We start from the raw sequence: 24,396 nt of genomic DNA, 5'->3' as shown, positions 1-24,396 counted from the left end.
CTGTTCTTTATGCTGTAGGCTTTGTTTTTCACTGAAACTCCATTTCCTCCAGGGAAAAAAAATTCCATGAGAGAGAATAGAAAATAATTAAAAATAAATGAAGGGGTCAAAAGCACAAATTCCTGAGCATTGGTTGTTTCATTCTATAAGCTGTGTCAATTTGATATAAGCCCAGTAGAAACTCAGTTTAGTACAGAAATTCCATAGTCTCACTTATAAAGATGAGACAATCCTAAAAGCATCCTTTGTTAGCATAAAATGCATTTATTTTCACCGATTGGATATTTATGACAATGTATCATATATCATAGGGAAATTTGTCATAACACTATGAAAAAAGGCTAATTATAAAAACTAATGACTCAAAGGATACAATACAGGGAAAATATTAAAAGGTACATAAGTGAAAAAATGTTCAGCATGGATTTGCAAAGAGACAAATCATGTACTTATTAGAAACTAATAGAGTGATTAAAGGACTATGCTTGACAACATTCTATCAGCTGGAGGTTATCCTAATTAAAAAAAAACTGAAGAATCTAACTGAATTTCTGTAAAATATTCTACATGTCAAATTTGTCCTTTCTCAAGACTGGCCTTCTCTATAATTATTCTGAAGTGAGGTATAAAGTAGTAATGTGAGAACTACTAGGTAGTGCCAGAGTTCACAGAACACCTGGGCCTGGAGTCAGGAAGACTCATCTTCCTGAGTTCAAATATGACCTCAGACACTTAATATTTGTGTTACTCTGGGCAAGTCACTGAATCCTGTTTGCCTCAGGTTCCTTGTCTGCAAAATAAGTTACAGAAGGAAATGGTAAACTACTTCAGTATCTTTGTTGAGAAAACTCCAAATGGAATCATAAACAGTCGGACACGATAGAAATGACTTAACAACAAAGTGAGATATAACTCACAAACATGAGTTTTAGGTACCTGGAAAGATAGGTACCTAATACATTTTTACCTGGCCTTGAACAGCAATTATACTCACCTACCACACATACCCAACAAGACTCACCAAAAATGACATCCTGTCTTTTGATGACATCTTTTTCCTGCTTGCTGCAAAATGCTGGTTCTACTGCAAGACTCCAAGATTCTGCTTCAAGCTCCTGTGCATCTGAGCTGAGATCGCTCCACAGAGACAAATCAACAACTTCTGGAACAGACAGAAACCCATCAGGAGCATCTCCAAACCCAGCCTGATGGGACTTTAGCAAGGACAGCCCTTCATACACATGCAGTTACAGCCATTTCTTCCTATCAATCAATGAACCAGAGCCAGCTTTCTTAGGAAATGCAAATGATTCAACCAATGATTTAAGATGGCAACCTACACATTGGATCATACATAGAGAGTATTAACCATGGGAGGGGCTTCAAAAACAAGAGAAATTTGGTATAGAAATGTTGATATTGATTGGAATTGATGTATTAATACTGGTACATTGGTATTGGATTCTGAAATACACATATTTAAAAAATCTTTTTAGTGCTTTTCAGTGTTTGCAAAGCCCTTAAGAATTTTGAAAACATAATTTCTTTCTTCCCTAATATTTTCCACCATTTATTTAAATACTGAATGTTGTCCTTGTCTAGTTTCTATTCCTTGTCTTGCTAGTCAGCATTAACATGCCCACTAGGCAGCAGACAGGTATTCATTGTTACATGCAATAATGGATTTTTCTATCACTCTGACAACTCTTGCAAAAATACTCCCAAAAAAGCAATATTTGAATTTGTCTGGAAATTATATTGTACTTGAAACAGTCCCACACTTCTCTGTCAAGCTGAAAGGGACAATAGTCTATAGAATTGAGAGGCCTCAAATCTAAAATATAAAGAAACATAATAAGACCATCTTAAAAATGGAAGAGATCTTAGTGGTCATTAAATCAAATCTCTGAAGAATAGTTTTCCTCTCCAATAAGTAGTCATTCAATCTATATTAGAAGACTTCTAGAAATGGGAAGCTCACAACCTACCAAAGCAACCCTCTCCATTTTTGGACAATTTTATTTATTAGAATGTTGCTTCTTACAGTAATCTGAAAATCCATACAATTTTCACTGGTTCCATTTCTACTCTTTGGGACTAAAGAGAAAGAAAAATTAAGAATATATGTGTATGTATCTATATAGCCATTTGTATGTATAATTGTATAATTTCTTCTTCCATGTGACAATCATTCAAATGTTTGAAGGCTGAAATTACACCCCGACTATCTTCTCTCTTTTTGGCTAAATGTTCCCAGATTCTTAAAATAATCTATTAGACTATGATGTCAAGACTCACCATCTTCACTATTTTCTCATGGACATGCTCCAGTTTACCCATGTTCTTCTTTAAATATGATGGCCAGAAGTGAACATCATGCAAAACCATGATTTGATCAGAGCAAGTTAATGTCATAATTCCAAATGTTACTTTTCTTTGAAAGAAACTTAAGTTAAGAGTCAATATGGCAGAGTGGATACAATGCTGGATTTGAAGCTGGTAAAATTTGGTGTCAAAATCCACTGCTAACACTTGAGCTGTGTGACCATAGTTTCATACTCAAAATAAAAGGGTTGAACTAGAAGGTCCATAAGTTTTCTCTTACCTCTAAATCAATGAACTATGATTTTATGAATTTATGTATTTTATATTTTTGGCTACCAAAATCATACTAGTGACACATGTTAAGTTTTCAGTCCACTAAACTCTATACCTAAGTGAGTTTCATAAATTCTTGGTGATTGATCCAATGTGCTTCTGACTTTTGCCCTGTCATCATTCTCCTTCATTTGCATTTTCCCTCAGACATAGGATAAGTATAGTATTTTATTCCCCTCCCAAACTAAACTCTTAATTTAAATTCCATCTCTCCAAAATTAATAGACAAGAATTGTGATGTTTATTTTATTTGGCATCAGGTACTAATTTCATTTGGCATTACCAGGATCTGTGAAATTCAACAAACAAATATTGAGCACTCACTGTCCACAGAGTACTTACATTAAAACACAGTCCTGTGTTATTAAACTAGAAATGTAGTGGGGGTTGTATAAAGAACTCAAAATAACCAATACAAAATCATCCATGATATCATGTGAGGCAGACTTAGATAAATTTTATACTCTGCCAATGCCATCTAGTTGATCAGGAAATTCAACAAAAAGATCAGGGGCTCCACTGAACAATTTTCCCCATTCTCTCATGATGATGAATTCACAAGACAATCAGCAAAAAGAAAGCTAGAATGTAAGTTTCTTGAGAGAAAAGATCATATTCATTTTCATCTTTGTTTCTCCCGTGCCTAGCCCAGTATCTAAAATGTATTAGGTACTTCATAAATCCTTGTTGATAGATCCAAGAGGCTACTAAGCAAGCAAACCAGGATATAGCCTTGAGTTGAATTTTAAAGACTAGATAGGAAGATGAAGAAGAAGGTCATGGCAGGCACTGAGGGAAATGTACATTCAAAGGGAAGCCTCCCATGGTCATCTCTTTAACAATCCAGATAATGCTCTGAGACCAAGTTAGTTGCTAGACCCCATTTGAGACCCAATCTGAATTGGATCTTTCCACAAGTGGGTTCAAGGGAGTTATGATATAGTTATAAAAGAGGGTGGATCTCAGAACCCATCAAAATTCTCTAAGAAGAGAACAACTTCTAGATACATAGCAGGTAGGTGACATAGTAGACAAAGCAAAGGGTATGAAATCAGAAAGATCTGAATTTTAATCCTACCTTAGACACTCACTAATTGTGTGATCCTGAACAAGCCATCTAATGTTTTTGTGCCTCAATTTGTATATCTATAAAATAGGGATAATTACACCATCTACTTCACAGGGTTCTATGAGGATTCAATTAATTAATTTATATATATATATATATATATATAAAATATGTAATATATAATATAATATATCTTAAAATATTATATAAATATTAGCTAATATATTGCTTATTGTTATTATCAAATTGTCTGGGCCAAGCTTTTTCAGAGTATATTCTACCCCCATTCAGTGCTCCCTTCTTCCCCATGTCTAAACCAATATCCATGGAGTTCAGGAATCTAAGCCAGAGACCATAGCATAATAATCCCAATAAAGGAAAAAAAATCATAGTTACCCATCAGCCCACCCAACCAATAGTTTATCCAGTACATAAAAAAGTAATTCAGTTGTGTTTGTGGTTGGTATCAATGATTATGAATGATCTCTATTTATTAAGCCCTTAGAGTGTGATGGGATTTTAAAAAATCTTTCATTTCAGCTACTTTTACTTATTTAGGATGAATACTTATTCATTTAAGGCAGAGAGAACATAAGAAATCTCCTGAGAGAACAGGGATCAGTTTAATTTAGATATAAAGTTTTGATCGCCCCTCAAATCCCAGGATTACTCCCTTACTGTAACTATGATATTCCCTTGAGCTCTTTACAGAACTATTTCATTTCCCTTGTATTCAGAAAGGAACTTTTTTTTAATTTATTTTTTTAATTTTATAATTATAAAATTTTTGATAGTATATATGCATGAGTAATATTTTATAACATTATCCCTTGCATTCATTTTTCCAAATTTTCCCCTCCCTCCCTCTACTTCCTCCCCTAAGATGACAGGCAATCCCATACATTTTACATGTGTTACAGTCTAACCTAGATACGATATATGTGTGTAAATCCAATTTTCTTGTTGCAAGTTAAGAATTGATTCCGAAGGTATAAGTAACCTGGGTAGATAGACAGTAGTGCTAACAATTTACATTCACTTCTCAGTGTTCCTTCTCTGGGTGTAGAAAGGAACTTTTGAACTTAAGTAAATACCTAGTGGCTATGAAGCTTTAGGTCAGTTTCATAAAAAGTGCTGAAAAGTTCATTAGATTTGAGCTTGAAAAGGCATCTTGCTTTTTAATTTTGAGGGGGAAAGGGTGAAGGTGATCCAGACCTGTGATTTTATCATTGTAAAGAATCACTAATATGGAAATACTCTGCACCTACAGGTCAGTAACTACTCTGTTACTTAGTCTTAAAGGATGATCCAGGGCATTGAGAGATAAAGTGATTTGCCCACACATCTCACATCAGTATGTGTCAGAAAAAAGATTTGAATGGAGCTCTTGCTGATGCAAAGGCCAGCCAGCAAGCCAAAATGTCATTTGTCTCTCTATTTTAAAATACATTTACATTTGTAATATGAAAATCTGGGTGCTATATACAACTAAATCAGTGAAAAGCTCAGATGCACAAATGTTAATTAATTTTGAACTGGATCCTAGACAGGAAAACAGTCCTTTTTCCCATTTTGAGAAAATACACAAAAATGATCATCAATATACAATGAACTCCATAGTTTTCACTAGTACATACATAACATTCTTGACACAGTATTTCTTAGAATATGAATCTTATAAACTTTATAAACATAAGTCTCACTAAGCCACATGTGATGCTACTATGTATCAAATTTTCCACTCTTTTTTACTGCAACACAACATACTCACAAGTTTTATGAAACAGAATTTAAATAAGAGATCACTAATTTCAACAGGAAGATAGACCATCCAGTCTGAAGTACCAGAAAATATGTAACAATTCTGATACTACCTGATTTAATAAAACAAAGCAGGACATCTTTTTTTTCTTTTTTTCTCCAAATGCTAATAGAGATATCAATGACTAGGGAGTAGTACTTTTCTCACCTTCCATTATAAATGAATCCATGGAGGGAGAAGATCCCATTGACTGTAACAGCTCATCAGAATGTGATCTAGTCCTCCAGTTGTTACTGTCAGCATCTGATTCCAAAGATGTCACTGACCTTCGGAAACTAAAGAGGGTTGAGGGAGAGAGAAGGAAGAGACAGGGAGGGAGAAGAAAGAGATGTAACCATAGCATCAACCCTGAGAACTTCAAGGATGTGAAAACAAATTGAATCTTACCTTTCTAGGCTGGCGCCAGGAACACTTCTGGACAGTGAGTGCCCCGGACATGTAGCTTCTTTTCTTCCTGTAGGGAGGCCAATGGGCATGGAAGAAGAAGGGTGCAGAGAAGAGGAATTGGGATGAGGAATATCCCTAAATGAAGAATCTGGAAAGCAAAGTCCAAGCATCACAGGTTGAGTGGTTGGTTTAAAAAAATAAAAAATAATAATAAGGTACAGAAAACTCAAAACTAAAAATAGTTCACTTACATTTTTTTAAGAACTTAGACATCAGATCACTTTCCACATACACTCCATCTACTGGCAACATCCCTTCAATTTAATACCCTACCCAAGAGCCAGGCACAGACAGAGCCATATTTTGGAGTGTCCATCTAAGGCTGTAGCACTACAAAAATAATGAGGGCAATGGGATGGGGAAACACGGAACACAGCTTACCCATAAACTACTGCTTATGCTTATGCTCGAGTTTTAAATAAATACAACATGTTATTAGCATCATTAGTATAATACATATTGTGTGCATAGCCATATACACACACAGGGTATATAAATAGAATGGAATGCTGTTGGTGAGGTGGAGGAAGGGAAAAGGAGGAGTGTCCCTCATGGCATAAGAATGGAGCTAGGTGAAAAACTGCCACTCAAGTTGAATTCAACTGCTCCATCCTGAAAATAGAATGGTGTTTCAATAGGCTATTATATTTAATATCCATTCTTGTATGTTGGGAGGAGGAAAGAAAAAACATCCTGAATGCAGACAAACTTGTAAAATACTATAAATACATTTAAAGAATATATGCCAGGACATATTATCTGAAATGTGAGGAAAACCATTAATCCACAGCTCCTTCTCATTCAACACAATTAAATAAATATGTATTACGTGCCTACTCTACACATACAACAGTGAAAAATAACCCAGTCCATGCCTTGAAGCAGTTCACAATCTACCTGATGTGAGGAGAGGAAAGAAACACAATTTGTACCTCAATACTACTAATATAAGATAGAGGTTAATGAGGCAAAGGAGAAACAGACTGCTTGAGGAGAATGTACACATGGAGAAAAGTCAGAGAAGAACTGAATAGGTAAGGATGTACTCTATTTCTAGTAAAGATGGGGCTTTTTCTTTTTCTTTGTCTTTTTTTTACAAATTTAAACAATTGAGCTACTAGTAAAGGGTTCATACAATAAATGAAAAATTCATATAAGATCCTTGACTAAGTTTGATGAATATTTTTCATTTGTGAGTTATTTTAAATGTAAAAATCATATTAAATCCACCATAGGTGGGAAGGAGAGAAATTTGAACAAATAAAACAATAAAAAAGAGGTCTTTTATTTGGAGAGATTTGTGGGATGCATTATCTACAGAACTTACTTCCAAGGATGACTTGTGATCTGTTCTTGTTGTGATATCTCTCCTGGAGTTTCTGGTGAGGAAGAACATTAGAAATGCAAAACATCAGATCAAAGTCTTGCTGTGAGAAGGCCCACAGAGTTAAACAGAAAGAGAATCTAATCAGTCATTCTCATCTTGGACATCACATTTTTTATGAACATGTTCAATAAGCATCCTCAGAGGAGTCAGGAAGAGCCTGTCCACCTGCCAAGAGCACAATGGAATGCCAAGAGCACAATGGAAAGGTTCCTTTCTATCTAATCCCCTACTATCTTTTTTTTTAAAACTACTAGCTCCTCTACATGTTGTTTATGTAATGGAAAATATGAAATGGTGTACTTCAGGGCCATTTCTGCCACAAACATTGAAGTTCATGTGCCAAAGGATGAATAATAATCATTGTGCCCTTTTGTATGGTCCTTTAAGGAACCTCATATTACTTCCAAATATAATCACGGATTCCTTCATTTTAGCCTTGATCTTCTAAAATAAGCAACAGAAAGGAAAACTAATTTAAGCCCAACCTATTTTCCTGTGTGGTTGCTCTTTAGTCTTCATATATTTTTTAGAAGCATCTGCATCAAGCACAGAACTTGTGCCTGACTCCTGACCCTACCAAATGATCACCAGTCACCACAGCTTCTGCTTTGGGAAGACATTTAAAAGATGGGGAAATTCAACCAAGAGTGTTAACAACAGACATCATTTCAGATTACCTTGGTACATGGAAGGGTGCATTCTCTACAGCTTTTATGTACACTTGCATTACAGACTGAAAGAAAAAGCAAATCTTTCAATATTCATATCAAAGAATCACTTATTTAAAATGCAGAAGACTAGAACATTCTTTCTTAAGATTCTTCATACAAAATTGCTTCTCCCACTAAAACCTGAAATTGTAGCCCTTCCCAAAAGTTGACATAATATATATTTCAAAATATTTATTTAACACTAAGTAAGCTCTAATTTCCTTAACTTTGTTAGTCAGCAAAGGCTAACCAGAAATTTCTCATACGTCCAACTTTGTATAAGGGGCCACAGGGAACACAAATATCTGACTTATTTGTCCATTACATTGCTGGTTATCACTTATATGTCCACCAAGGATTGAATGGCAACTTATTGTCATGTGTATTTATGGAATTTTTTCCAACAACCTTTGACAACTGCTCCAAAATGTTACAGGAATTTTGTCCAGAGATATATTGCACTTGAGAAATTCCTATTCTTCTCTATAAAACCAGACGAAATATGAAAGGCAGCTAATGGGAATGGAATGGAAGGGAACTGAATGAAGAGTTAAGAATCATAAAGAAAAAGACTCATTTGTTAGTTAGATATCAGGCCCAAAAAAAGAAGGTAGTCAAAGACAGCTTCAAGTTCTTAATCTTAAATTAATAGGATAAAATCATCAAATTATTAAACAAACAAATATATAAATTGTTAGGGTAAAATATTTACCTACTCTGACACTAATGAACAATTCTAAAAACTCAATGATGAAAAACATTTTCTAGTTCCAGAAAGAGAACTGTTTAATTCTGAGTGCATATTGAAGCATATTTTTTCACTTTATTTTTCTTGGATTTTTTTTTTATAACATAGATAATATAGAAATTTGTTTTGCAAGTCTTCACATGTATAATGGGTATCATATTGCTTACTTTCCCATGAGCAAGAGAAGGAAAAATTTGAAATTAAAAAAATAATGTTAAAAATTTTAAATACATAAATGAAAAATATTTTAAAAGTTAATAAATAAAAAGCCAGGGAAAAATCTGCTTTGTTACTTCACTGGTGGTGATTTTTTGCTTTTGGCAACTTTGTGGGGAGGGCAGATGAGTTGAGTTTCAGACATGCTGATTTTTCTACCAAGACCTCTTAGTAAAGATGTCATGTAGCTAGCTAAAACATCAAGACAGAATAGACTGTAATGGATGGATTTAAGAAGTATCTCCATAGGTGTTATATTTTAAATCATAAAAAATAAATTATCAGAGTTAAGTTTAATGAAAAAGGGCTAAAAATGGTAGGGAGAAAGATGGCTAATTTTGGTAAAATGGTGGGGGGAAATGTAGAACCAAGAAAGAAAACAGAATTAAAACAAAGAAGGTAGCAGGGAGCTAGTGTCACAGCTACTCAAATATCCCATAGTATAGAATATTTCAAAGAGATGGGTCACTAACAAACAGTGCAACAGAAAAGTCAAATGAAATGAAGCCTAAGAAAAAAGATATTTTAACTAAGATACTCATTCCATTTTGTACCTAAAGTTCTTCCTGGTTTCAACTCCAAAGAACAAAATATTCCCCTTTCCCTCCATCCTCATCAGGAGCCCTGGTGTCCTCTCTCCCTAAACTCTACCCCAACCCTTCAGTTTTCCAGTCTCCTTTTATGTGCGGTCATTCCCTCATTATATCGAGAATTCCTTGAGTCCAGAAGTACAGCTCCATGAGGGAAGACACTGCCTTTGTCTTTCTTGTATCCTCAGCATCCACAGTGCCCAATACATATCTAACGAATTGAATTGAATTTAAAAGAGTAGTAACTGTTCTTTATATATATATATATATATATATATATATATATATATATATAGTAGGAGAGATAAAAGTCAGTTAAGTAAGTTGTTGTTACTGAGAAATGAACACAGGTAGTATAGCTTCAGGGAATTTGGCTTCAACTGAAGGAAAGAACTAGGATGGTTGTTTGAAAGATGGATTGAGAGGGGGTGGGCATCAATGGAAGGTACCAAATTACATTTAGTAAACCTTCTGTGGACTAGATTAAGAATAGTAATATCTTTTTTTTTTAAGAATAAGCACTATCTCATGCCTTTCCTTATTCTAGAAATTAACCTTGATACTCTAAAAGATATATCTTTGCAAAGTTCTTGTCATTTTTATACATCTAATAAAGCTGGCTATAGAAAGGTCAGTAAAAATCTTCAGATACCATTTAAAAGCATGGTGTAGAGCCAAGTAGCTCTACCTGCCTGAGACTTCCCCCAAACCTTTCCAAAAAGCTTTAAATAATTCCATAAAACAATTCTTAAAGCAGTAGAGCCTACAAAAGGTTGGAGTGAAATAATTTTCTAGCCAAAAACAGTTTAGAAGATGGGCAGGAAATGTATGAAGCACCAGGCTGAAAATGAAGCATACTTTAAGGCAAGCATAGGCTTATACTTTCAGACAAACATCTTTATAAACAGCAGCACAAAATCCCTGAAACTTGGGATAGTACACCCACTATCTTAGAAGCAGAGCTTCACTTTAACAAAGAGTTAAAAGTCAAGAAACAGGCTAGGAAAAAAATGAACAAATAAGAGAAAAAAAATCTGAGCAGAGAAAGTTACTATGATGACAAAGAGGCACAAAAACCAATGAGAAGAATGTGTTGAAAAGCAGAATTAACCAAAAGGAAAAAAAAACACAAAAATTCACCGAAGAAAAAAACACACCTTAAAAAATAGATGATCAATTCTGATGGATGTGGCCCTCTTCAACAATGTGATGAACCAAATCAGTTCCAATAGAGCAGTAATGAACTGAACCAGCTACATCCAGCAAAAGAACTCTAGGAGATGATTATGAACCACTACATAGAATTCCCATCCCTCTAATTTTGTCTGCCTGCATTTTGGATTTCCTTCACAGGCTAATTGTACACTATTTCAAAGTCCAATTCTTTTTGTACAGCAAAACAACTGTTTGGACATGTATACATATATTGTATTTAATTTATACTTTAACATCTGTAACATATATTTGTCAACCTGCCATCTGGGGGAAGGAATGGGGAGAAGGAAGGGGAAAAATTGGAACAAAAGGTTTTGCAATTTTCAAAGCTGAAAAATTACCCATGCATATATCTTGTAAATAAAAAGTTATAATAAAAATAAAGAAATCACAAGGGGGTGGTATTACAAAAATATCACAAGATATTTATTAACTGATACAAAATGAAGTGAGAAGAATTGGGAGATTATTGCTTACAATAAGAGCAATGTTGAGATGAGGATCAACTGCGAGAAACTTGGCTACTCTGATTAATACAATGATCTGAGACAGTTCCAAAGAACTAATGATGAAAAAATGCTATCCACCTCCAGAAAGAGAACTGATGAATTCTGAGTGCAAATTGAAGTATGATTTTCTCTACTTTTTTTTTTTGCTTTCTGTGCAATATGACTGATATAGAAATATGTTTTCCATGACAACACAAATAATTGTTATCATATCTCTTGCCTCCTCAAGGGCGGGAGGGAGGAAGAGAATTTGGAGCTCCAAATTTTAAAAAGAAAAGAATGTTTAAAATAAATAATATTTTAAAATTAAAAAATAGAATTGTCCAAATGGAAAAGGATATATCAAAGCTCACTGAAAAAAAATAATTACTTAAAATTAGAATTAAGCAAGTGGAAGTTAATGATTTTATGAAAAATCAAGAAATAACAGAACCAAATCAAATGAATGAAAAATAGAAAACAATGTAAAATATCTCATTGAAAAAACAACTGACCTGGGAAAATAAATCCAGGAATTATTGGATTATCTGAAAGCCATGATCAAAAAAAGAATCTAGACATCATCTTTCAAGAAATTGTCAAGGAAAACTGTCCTGTTATTCTAGAACCAGAAGGAAAATAGAAATTGAAAAAAATCCACCAATCATCTCCTGAAACCAATCTCAAAATGAAAACTCCCAGAAATATTATATAGCCAAATTCCAAAGCTCCCAGGTCAAGGAGAAAATATTGCAAGCAGCCAGAAAGAAACAACTCAACTATCAAGGAGCCATAATCAGGATAGCATAATATGTAGTAGCTTCTTCATTAAAGAATAAGAAGGCTTAGAATATAATATTCTAGAGAGCAAAGGAACTAGGATTGCAATCAAATATTACCTACTAAGAAAAACTTTCCATCTACTATAAACAATTTTTCTTGTCTTTCATGTGAAATAATTTACCCCATTCTACCTCTCCCTTCCATTTCTGCCAGTGTATTCCTCTCTCACCCCTTAATTTTAATTTTTTAGATATCATTCCTTCCTATTCAAATTACAATTGTGTCCTCTATCTAAATATATGCTTTCTAACTTTCTCATTCTTATAGTAGTTTGAAGAGAGAAAAGGAGAAAGAATAGAATAATTGAGGGACAAGGGAAGATGGAGATAAATACATTTATCAATACATCCTGTGAAAAAAAATTTTTGAAGCAAGTTTCTCTGATAAAGGCCTCATTATAGAGAACTCGTCAAATTTATAAAACCATTTTCCATTTGATAAATAATCAAAAGATATGAACAGTCTCAAATAAAGCAATCAAAGCTGTCTATAGCCATATGAAAATATGGTCCAACTCACTACTAATTATAGAAATGCAAATTAAGAGAATTCTGAGACACTACCTCATACCAATTAGTTGAGTTATTAGGACAGAAAAGGAAAATGACAAATGTTTGAGAGAATGTGAAAAAAAATGAGACATTAATGCACTATTGGTAAAGTTGTGAATTAATTCATCCATTCTATAGAGCAATTTGGAACTATGCCCAAAGGGCTATACAACCATGCATATTCTTTCACCTAGCAATATACCAGTACTTGGTTTATATCCCAAAAAAGATAAAAAAACAAAAAGTAAAATGGCTTATATGTATAAAAATGTTTATAGCAGCTCTTTTCTGCAAGCAAGGAACTGGAAATCAAAGGCATGCCCATCAACTGGGGAATGGCTGAACAAATTGGGGTATATGATTATAATGGAACACTATTATACTATAAGGTATGATGGACAGAAAAACCTGGAAAGATTTCCATGAGCTGATGCAAAGTGAAATATAATGTGTACAAAGTAACAAAAATATTTTAATATGATCAACTGTGAATGAGTTAGCTATTCCCAGCAATTTAAATATCTAAGACATTAGATTTATGAAAAGGAGACAAAGGATTTATGAAAAATGATATCCATCCCAAAAAAGAACTGATGGTGTCTGAATACATATTGAAGCTTACTTTTTAACTTTCATTTTCTTGAAATATTTTGTCTATGTTTCTTTCACATCATGACCAATATGAAAGTGTTTTGCATGACTACACATCCATAACCCATATCAAATTACTTGCCTTCTCAATGAGATGGAGGGGGTGGAGTAGACAGGGAGGAAGGGAGAGGATTTTGGAACCCGAAGATTTTTTTTTAATGAATGTTAAAATTGTTTTTACATGTAAATGAGAGAAAATATATTTTTTATTTTAAAAATAAAAAAGTTCACAAAATAGTATTTATTCAAGTTTGGGACAATTACATTAAAGAACTGTACTCATGATGTCCTTAACTTCTGATTTTTTAACAAGCAAAAAAAGTGACTCACTCAAGGGGAACAGAAGATTAAAGTGTATCTGATTAGAACTAAAGTCCACAATCACGATGAGGGAAAAATAATCATGCTTTTTTAGCAACAATCTGCTAATAACATTTGTCATACCCCAAAACCTCAGTTATAAGTTCAAAATTTAAAAGTTTGAAAGTGGAGCAAAGACCCTATATGCAGCCCTAAAGAGAGCAGATAATTTTGGGTGCCCTTAAGAGAAGAGTCTACCTGGGTATTTGGGAATAAAAAATAGTTTTAATATTTATGCATTACATTTCACTTGTTTGCTTTTATAAGTGAATATTAACTACCCCCAAAACTAAAGAAAAATAAAAGTAACAAATAAAATTTTAAGAGTCTATCTACCAAATATATAGTGCTGAAAAGGGAAGCTAAGATAATTTTTGTTCATAGTCCCTTCTTAAATGGAGCTTATTTACAAACTAGTAAAGAGAAAATAAATAAAGAAAAAATACAAACAAAGCCAACAAAATCTGAAGAAGCTACTTACTAGAACACTGGAATGACTCTTTTCCCAGAAGGGGCTTATCACAAACAAAACATGGTAGAACCCCTGAGAACATCCCAGGGACAAACTGATGTCGATTCAATTTTTCTTTGTCTTTGGCATCCTTGTTCTTTGTCTTCAGACACAACAGTAGAGGAAAGGGAAAAGACACAAAAGCAGTTGGAGTACTAGGAACCAATTATTTTTAACAGCACAAAATCTTTGTATTAATAATTATCTCTGCAAGTAGTATACCTGAAACTAAATGACACTCCCTTCCCCCAACCTCCAGCCAAAGTAAGCTAAAACTCTGAGTTTGGACACAATCACTCTAAACACAAAATCAGTTTTAAATACAAACACTGTAAAAATTCAATTTAGAAAAACTAAGAATTTTTAAGTACATAGAAGAAACATTTAGCACCTGCTGGGAACCACAGATTTCAAAAATCTGAATGCAATGTCCATTATCTTTTTCTGCAAAATATAATAGTGGCCCCAGTTGATTACCTTAGATTTATTCCTAGGGCTGGTCATTCTGTTCATGAGAAAGCTAAATGTGCGGCTCACTTTGTACTTTTCTGATTCTGATTTGGCAGGTATGATGTATTTATCCCATTCCTCCTCTTGAATCCTAGAACATAGAAAGCATTTACTGTGAACAAAGCAGGGCAGAATTGAAGATTTAGATCCATCATCCACTGCACTTAGTCTAGCATTTGCAGTGCAAGCTGTATTGAAATTTTAATGGCTTTTCTAAAGGCATGAAAACCTTTTCTGTTTATTCAGAAGTCATTTCAGACTTCTCACCTAAGAAAATAGTCAACTCCCCATTATCAGTGATAAAACAAAATTTCCAGGTCCCAGATGAGCTAAACAAGCAACAATATGAAAAGCATTTGTAGGCTTGGGAATATGGTTGGATTCAATCCTTTTGCAGACATACAAGGATATGTACAAACATAATCCTCAAAAATACACAGAGCTCATCACCTCTGTTATGCCAAGGGTTCCTAATCTAAAAGTCCAATGATTTTTTTTAATATTTTACTTACTTGCATTTCAATATAACCAATTCCCTTTGTAATCCCATGTATTTTATTTCATGTATTTAAAAACACTAGGGGTTCATGACACACACAAAATCATTAAGATTTTCTGCTTTAGTCACTGAAATTAACTCAAATATAAATATTATGAAGAAAGTTTAGTTAGTTATATTGCTTGTGCATAATCAATTTTTAAAAATTGATTTTTAAAAAAGAGATATCTCACAAGAAAGTTTTGTTCAGTGACTTTACTTGTTTGGCCTGTTTTTTTATCAAAAAAAAAATATTAGGAGTTGGGCTAAATAATCCCTAAGATCCATTCTAGGCTACAAAAACCAATAGTGTCTATAAATTTCAATATGCTCTAAAGGAATCTAAAAATTTCTTTAAATTTCTGGTAGTTATTTTAGAGTCAATATCTGGACATTCACTTGGCTATTTTATTCTTTAAAGGAAAAGAATTGCTTAGTGTTTCAAATTCTGTTGACCTCAAAAAAAAATTAGAAAATAACTGAATTTGATTGAGCTGAACAAGGATAACAAGTAGCCCCTACTTGAATTGTTATGATGAAAGTGATGTTACACTCCTATCCACTATTGATGCTTATGAAGGTGGAAGGGTTGTCATGTAATAACTATTCCTAATAGATTAGTTTCTTAAAGCAGACCCTTGAAAGAGGAAGGGTACAATAAATATAACTTAAGTATTTCAGTGGTAAGAAGGGAATCATGGTGTATGTAGGGTTTCTCTTCTTACCCTTTTTACTTCCCTAACAACTGCAAAACACATTTACAAAACATATAACAGATTAGCCAATTCTTCAGCTGCCTCATCTGTTTCCCCTTTACAATAATATGAAGGGCAAAAGTGACACAAAAGCCCTCAAGGTTTAGAAAGAAAAAGTCCCTCTGGACTCTCTCATGAACAATCATTTTAATTTCATACAGCTGACCTTCTAAATTCAGAATTTTCAAATCAACTATTCCCTATCCATTTCCCTGACTTTCCTTCATAATCAACAGATTCAGGCTTGGACAGATCAAGTAGTGATGTATATTTAATATCTACTGAGAAACAGCTTTTATTCAGATTAGCTTATATCTAGTATCCCAATGGCCCTGACTCAGGGCTATCAACTGTAAGAGAAAAACTTTCTTTGAGTGTTTCCATGTCAAAGCACTGAAAAACTACAGATGTAGGGCCTGTGAAAAATACTCATCCACACTCCCTATTTCCTGACAGATCACTCCTACGCTGTACCAGCAAAGGAAAATGAATTCTGTTTTCTCATCAAAGCTATCTTTACTCTTCTTCCAGTACAGTTGTAGTTACTATTTAGAGAATCTACAAGACTACAGTTAAATACAATTATTTTTCAAATTTTAGGTTTTAATAAAACAACATATAAAATAATCATAATTCTCAATTTACATATTATTATATTATATTGATATTATAATGAAGTGCACTAAGAACACAATAATCATACATCCAAAAACTCTATGACTGAACCCACCTACCTAAAAACTTAACCAAAAAACAAAACCAAAAAATAAAATAGGGCAAGACTGTGCTGGACTGGGAACAAACCTGAGAAAGGCTAGGCTGATAAATTCCTAGAATCTCCCACATAATAATAAAACAGAGAGTTCAAAGACCTCCTCCAGATTATTAGAGGCAGTTACCTCATTGGCTACTTTTCCAGAGGTGAGATATCAGGTAATGCCTTCTTAAAGACCTGCCTCTACCTCTGCCATAACACAAGAGAGAGTTAGAAAAAAGGTAAGAGAAAGGAAGAAAGAGGAATAAAGGAATTGAAAGAGAGAGGAGAAAAGAAAGAAATAAAATGTCAGAAAGAGAGAGAAGGAAAGGATGCAAAGGGGAAAAGAAGCAAAAGAAAGAGGAGGGAAGGAGAGAAGAAGGAAGGAAGAAAGGAAAAAAGAGAGGAAAGAAGGAACAAGGCAAGGAAGGGCATTCAAAAGTCAGACATGTTATATTTAAGAAATTCTCACATTAATCACAAGCTGAATTGCAAGGTCAGGAATATGTTCTTCTTCAGCTTAATAGTACTCTTTTATGGAAACTAAGTTTCCTATATAAAGTAACAGAATCTCAAAAACAAAACTTAAATAGAAGCACAACCTAGATCAAACATTCTTTGTGATTTAAGATGCCACTGATTTATTTGACAAGATACTAAACAAAAACCACACATAATGCTATTCCTTGATCATACGATGTTCTATGCTATGAATGATCCTATATATTCCTGCCACTAACAATCTCTATCATGATCCAAAACATAAAGAAAAATAGTGAAAATCAGGAACTAGAAGAACATGGGAAATTAAAAGTAGGAGGAAAAAGATAGTTATAGAAGGCACTTAATAAATGCTTATTCCCTTCCCCAATACACAAATGCCTACAGAATTAATTCCATGTTTCAGATGCTAAGATGTAGCTGACTAAGTGGTAAATAAGGTTTTGTTCCTCCAATCAAGTGCCTAATGCCATACCATTGTTTATATAATGCTTAAGAAAACAGAGAAGAATCTTGATATTCAAAATGGTACCTAGATGACCAAAAAGCTTGACCCTATAGATGTGAGAAAATGTGCTTCTTTCCTCCATTTTTTTTTTTTGCAAAAGTCTAAGACGAAGATGCAAAACAGAACATACGATGTCAGACTTAGGTAATGAGTTGTTTAACTTTTCCCCCTCTTTAAAAATATTATAAGGGATAGCTTGCTGAATGGAGAAGGTAAAAGAGAGCTATTTAGAAATAAAGGTAAAATGAAAAATAAAAGCTATTAATAAAAAAATCTTCTTAAATATCTATAGAAAGATAACCAAACTTTGTGAAATGTTTTAAAGGAATATTTAATGGCATTGAGTTTGTTTTAATAACACTTATTAATCATTTATTGTAGATATTCTTAGTAACAGTAAATTTTCTCTTTTGCTCTAATAATCCAAGTTTTTATGATTATTTGTATGTATATTCTCTCCTTACAATATAAATTGAATTCAACAAACATTTATTATACACATATTAGAAGCAAGAGAGCAGAATCACAAGATAAAATCTTTCATTCCTGAAAAGCAGACATTTTATCTTATTTCATTTTTGTACACTAAGCCCCAGTCCTGCCCTTTACAAAAGGAGATGTGTAATAAAAGCTTGCTGAAATGAAAAAGCAGCTAGGGATATTGGAAAGAACACTGTCTCTGTAATCAAAGGACCTGAGTTCAAATTCCCTTTTCTGGGGCTTATTAGCTATGACCATTGTTAATAGAAATCTCAGTTTCTTCATCTATACAATGAAAAGATTGGAAAATCTCCGAGCACCTTTTAATCAATAAATCTTTTAATTAGGAGCCTGTAAGCTCTCCTTAATTCAATAATTCAATAAACATTTATTAAACCCCTACTATATTCAAGAGATAAGGGGAAATATAAGAGCGGATAGAAATTTGGCTTCAGAAAACCTTGGGTTCAAGTCTTGCCTTTGGTACAGATTTACTTTGTGATCCTGGGCTTTCAGAATAGTTGCTTATCTGCAGGATCTCCTTCCATCAGTGAAATCAAAGCCCAGTTGGAAAAAAAGGGTTTAGGGGATATAAAGGAAAAAATGAAACAGGCCCTGTCCTCAAAGAATTTACATCTACTTTAAGAATAAAATCTATACACGAATTAGTAAATTTAAGAAAAGTTGAGGAAGGAGGGCAGAAACCAGTTTTGCATTTTTGTAGCCTCAGAATTGAGTACATTGCTTGGTACATAATAAACATTTAATAAATGCTTGTTGATTCATTAACTGACTGAAAGAATGCTAATGATGGTGGGAAACAGCAAAGATTATAGGATTTAAAAGTAACAAAACTGAGCCTGGAAGTAAAAAAAAGAGTTCAGAACTATTGAGTCAAAGAGGAAGAGAATTGTGGAGGCAGGAGACTGTATGTCCACTATTGAAATTAGTTGATACATAGCCAATGTGGCTAAAATCCAGAAGCTATAAAAGGAAGTAATAGAAAATAAAGCTGAAAATATAGGGATTAAAGATATTGTCTTTTACTCAAAAAACATAAGGTAACTTAATTGAATAAATTTTCAAATTAGCATTCTACAAAGATATGTAGGTTAAGGATTTTAAAAGATTGGATCAATTTTGAAAAATTTTTTTGTTGTGGTAGAGAGGGAGTTTCAACTAGTCATAACAAAAATCACATAAGAATGGATCTTTATATGGCAGATGTAACTTAGGGAAGAAAATAAAACGTTCCCTTTCAGATTCCTTGTTTCTTTTATTCTAGAGAAGGGTCCAGACTTAACTATTTATTTTCCAAGGATACTTCAAGTACAGATGGGCTTTCCAAAGACTTATCCCAACTGAGATCTGTCACCTTTTTCTAGCAGCCTAAAAACATCATTGACAAGTACAGATTTAACTATTCAAAACTTAAATTAAATAACTACCAAATTTTTAAAAAGCTAATGTACAATTTATTTTTTAAATCTGAATGGATGAATAAGACATAGTTTATAATATATAAACTAGAGGTCTTTCTGCTAAAAGCATTTATAGGTAATAACTATAGTAGCAATTGCTATCTGATTTACTGAGTTTGAATTAAAAATTAATATTAGAAGAAAACTAAATTTTCATATGAAATGTTCATCTTCATGAATCTTTAGCCACTATCAGTCTTCATCTACATAATAAGTCTTGCTTTGGATACTTAATCTTGACCTTTCCATTTAAATATAAAATATTTAACGACTAAAGAAAAATCACAATCAAATCTATTTAAATGGATTGAATATCTTAGTTACATCAGGGTTAGAATTAACCCATTATTCTCGTGAGGCCTTCAAAAAAACCATCTAGAGAATTTCGGAAACTTCTTGCCATAATTATAGGTCTTTGCAGCTCCAAATATCATCGTCACACCATTTTCATAGGGGAACCAGAATAATGAAAGTATATTGTTTTTGTCAATAACTATGCTTTCTAGTGAGTCTGTGGACATCCCATCCTCTCTCCATTAATATCCTACAATCCTTGTATCCTGAGAATGGGGCCCTTCAGTAGAAAAAAGCTAACCTCCAGTCGCAAGGCACAGAAGCCACTGAGGTGATGGTGGTAAGGGAATGATCCCAGTAGCTACTAACATGCCAAGTGATGGCAGAGACACCCCTTCGTATAAAATTTTACCTTTTACTGAGCTCCTTGATACTGCCATGCTCAGACATGACAATTGTACACACCAAGATGGTAAACCAGTATTTTTTTAATAAAATGAATCCACCAGCCCTGAAGTCAGGAGGACCTGAGTTCAAATCTGGTCTCAGACACTTAATACTTCCTAGCTATGTGATCCTGGACAAGTCATTTAACCCCAATTGCCTCAGCAAAAATAAAAATGAATCCAAAAAACATTTTCTTAGGAAATGTGTAATGGTTATACCTTTTCTCTCGTGATGGATCCGATAAGCTGTAAGCTCTTTGCTCTAAAAAACACAGAACAGAAAATTAAAACCAAGGCTAGTTAACTAGGCTTGTCATTGCTTTTTCATATGAAATGTACAACCTCCACCATTTTTTGTCAGGCCAGGTGGAAAATTAGAAAACAAATTTTTACAAGCAAATGTCACCCTGGATATGATCATCACGCTCCATGAAATAAAAATACCATTACATTCTAAAGTGTTGGGATCTTTTTTTTCACCTGAATCTGGGTTAGCTTCAGCAAATGCTAGCAAATGTTTTCAGAAGTGCAGAAAATCAGCCAAACATCATGGGCTTGATCCCAACAATACTAATTTTTGTATAGTCCACCCTGCAGTTTCATGCCTGATTCAAAACAGTCACCAATACACAAAAGTGTTTAAGAAAAAAAAAAAAAAAACCTTTAGCACCTTTTAGCAAAGCTCAAGAAAAATATCCTGCAGTCTGGCAGAAGGAATTATAAATTGTAATATGGCTGCAGTACCCATAACAAGTTGCAGCAGCAGCAGCAGTCAGCTCAAAGTAGGCCAATAAGATTTGCCTTAAGGTTCATCAAAAAGAAAGGGAAAGCCAGTTTCCCAACAGACAATGCAGGGAGCTTCATGCAAGCAGCTTAGCACCATCTTGTTTCCAGGAGAGTACTTACTACAAGGATGGAGCAGAGACACTGATTTAGACAGTGAAAAAGACTGAAGGAGTGAACGACCACTGTTGAGGAACACACCATCTACAGAGTGAGGATAAGTCCTTTAAAGTTGTAAACCAGAACATCAAAATGATAACCCCAAAATGGAAAATGGAAATGCTTTATGTGCTTAAGAAGGAATCTATTATGAAAAATGTAAGTATAAACTATACAAATAATGGACCAAATCCATAATTTCATTAGTAGAAAAAACTCCTGTACTCAACTTATATTCTTAGAGATTAATGTAAATGTGGGGGTGCATTTAAGATGACTAGTATTAATTTGTATTTAATAGAGAATCTAGCTCAAAAATATTGATGCTTTTGCTTTATAAATGTAATTTAAGTTGTCCTCCCAACAACTCCATGAAGTAAAATACACATTTAATTTACATAAGTTGAGGCATCAATTATCAAGCAGAATAGTGATGGACCCAGATCCTAAGCAGGTTTCAAATCACTTTACCTGAGTTTCTATTCATATGACTACATTACCTCTCTCAAATAAACATTTATTTCATGCACAATTTTTAAATGTCTAACTATTTTAGAGAGCTATTCGGCGTCATAAAGTTGTGATTATGATTCCAATTTTCCTAAGGTTCCCTTTAGCCCAAACATACAGTATGTTTCCCCCAAAAGATGTGATTTTGGTTTAAAGTATATTCAGAGGTTGCCATTTTCATTGCTAAAGAAATTATGTGCTGTGTATGAAAATTGACAACCTAGATTTGGCAATGGAAAGTAGAAGTCATAGGAAACAGTAGAAGTGGATCACTGTCTCCAGAATCACTGAACCTGTGTTCAAATCCCATTTCTGAGGCTTTTTTATTTACTGTTTTATTTTTTTTTTATTTACTGTTGCCTTGGATAATATCTTTATTTTTTGTGGGCAGGTTTCAGTTTCTTAAACTATAAAATGAAAGGGCTAGACTACATGGCATTAGAGGGCTCCTAAAGTTCCAGATCTGTGATTTTAATATGATATTGAGAGGTAACAGCATAGATGATATAGAAAATAACAATGCAATGACATTATTTCTATGCTAATATGTATCTGTGGATGGCAATGGAGAAATAAATATTCAAAAAATCTTAGAATTAAATGGAATCTGAGATGATATCTAATTCCATCTGCGTGTGTGTACATGTGCATGTATTATGTTATGTGATATAATAAGTGAGAGACTCAAAGCAAATAGTTAAATAGATTAAAATAGGATTAAAATAGCCATAGTGCCAGCATACCTTGAAAGAAAACTTACAATAAAGTAACTGTCAATACCATTTTCATTTGAGACAAGAAATAAAACAAAACCATGAGTACATTGAAAGATAGATATGATGCATTTAATTTGCATTTTATTTTAGAATTTTTATTTTAGGTGAAGCAGAGCTAATGTCCCAAGAGATTACAAATGGTTCTGTCTGAAAAAAAAAGGCCATTTTTAATACACAGATTGTAATCTGCCATGGATTATTATGCCTTGAAATTCATGAAATTTGGTCAAAAAGAAAAAAATTTCTAAGTTGCTCATCTTTTTGGGGAAGATTAAAGTTGACTTAAAATGGCACTTAGTGTCTAGGAAAGGGGTTCAGGACTAAACAGAAAAAGATCTTATGACTGATAATACTTTTCCTCTACTATCTGGACATGCAGACCTTATTTAGGAACTGAGTTTGAAGCAAAGGTATTACTTTAAAACTTTCCAATTACTCAATGAAGAACTCGGTTCAGGTTATTGCTAGAAAAAAAAAATATAAGTTTATGGTATGGCAATTCCCCTTCTTTGACATATCTTATTCTTTCTCAGTCTAATCAGTTTTTTCATAATTCTTAGGAATGGCAAAAAATCAAGAAACACACACACACACACACACACACACACACACACACAAACACACCTACGTGGGGTTATGTGATACTACCATTAAGTAGCTTTTGCTATCCTAATATTGAGAGTGTAAACTTTGTTTAACTGGCAAAAATCAATCACGATGATATCAGAATAATTTGACTGGAAAAAAAATGGAAATGGCATCAAAGTAAATCTGGTCTTCTCAAAAGACTTGGCAATTTCCAATGGAAGGAAAGATTCGTGATCCAAACAGAATAATCCATTAAACTTTCCTTTCCTCTTTTCCTCCAAATATACTATGAATCTTTAAAAAAAACTTTTCTCTTTTTTTTTAAAGTGATATATATATATGCATATAAATGTTTATAATTGATTTTTTAATTCTCTGTATCCCTCTCAAAAGGGTAGAGGTGGGAGTAAGGAAATAGTATATACATATATATATATATATATATATGTATATGTATGTATATGTATATGTATATGTATATATATGTATGTGTATTTATTTATTTATATTTATATATCTATCTTATTTTTTAAAAATGACTAAATTTTGTACAAACTAAATTTAGTGGATAAGTAAAAATGTTTCTATCATATATTTATTATATCAAATTATATAGCAATAACAATGCAAAGATAGCATTTCAATAAGTTTTTCTTAAGTGGTCAACTGAAAATACCTAAGCACATTCTAGTTTTTCTAACAGTTTCTATAGTTTTTAGCTTTGTATCCTTGGGATGGAAAGATTTGCAAAAATATGGTATTAAAAGGAACAAGACAATGAATAAATAAAAGGAAATAACTGTTTTTGTAGAATGTGGGAAATGTTGGGGAAAGAGATATTAAATTGATTTTTATTATAGATATGAAATATATACTAGAAATCATAAATCCATTTCCCTTTAGGGAGTCACTACATAATAGAACCAAAAGAACATTGTACACAGCAACAAGATTATTGACGATCAACTGTGATGAACTCATTCAATCCATTCAACAATGAATTGATTCAAGCCAATTCCAATAGATTTATGATGGAGAGAGCCATCT

General features: G+C 33.2%; 1 protein-coding gene across 9 annotated transcripts in view; it reads right to left on the bottom strand.

Moving 5' to 3' along the window:
* ARHGEF28 (Rho guanine nucleotide exchange factor 28) overlaps positions 1–24,396 on the bottom strand; it is a 355,588-nt gene that overhangs the window by 89,495 nt on the left and 241,697 nt on the right. For 6 of the 9 annotated variants that reach the window (XM_074282270.1, XM_074282269.1, XM_074282264.1 and 3 more), the window contains 9 exons: positions 21,440–21,520; positions 20,753–20,795; positions 14,744–14,867; positions 14,237–14,369; positions 8,061–8,116; positions 7,324–7,375; positions 5,937–6,084; positions 5,697–5,824; positions 1,022–1,162 (listed from right to left, as the gene is read on the bottom strand). In XM_074282270.1, the coding sequence (XP_074138371.1) occupies positions 1,022–1,162; positions 5,697–5,824; positions 5,937–6,084; positions 7,324–7,375; positions 8,061–8,116; positions 14,237–14,369; positions 14,744–14,867; positions 20,753–20,795; positions 21,440–21,520 (906 nt within the window). The remainder of the gene's footprint in view (positions 1–1,021; positions 1,163–5,696; positions 5,825–5,936; positions 6,085–7,323; positions 7,376–8,060; positions 8,117–14,236; positions 14,370–14,743; positions 14,868–20,752; positions 20,796–21,439; positions 21,521–24,396) is intronic. The other 3 variants (XM_074282267.1, XM_074282272.1, XM_074282266.1) reach the window with 2 other exon arrangements.

Source organism: Sminthopsis crassicaudata, chromosome 1, assembly GCF_048593235.1.
Source record: "Sminthopsis crassicaudata isolate SCR6 chromosome 1, ASM4859323v1, whole genome shotgun sequence".
In the NCBI taxonomy this organism is placed as follows: domain Eukaryota; kingdom Metazoa; phylum Chordata; class Mammalia; order Dasyuromorphia; family Dasyuridae; genus Sminthopsis; species Sminthopsis crassicaudata.
Note: the sequence above shows the minus strand (reverse complement) of the source record. Positions and strands in the feature narration are given on the sequence as shown.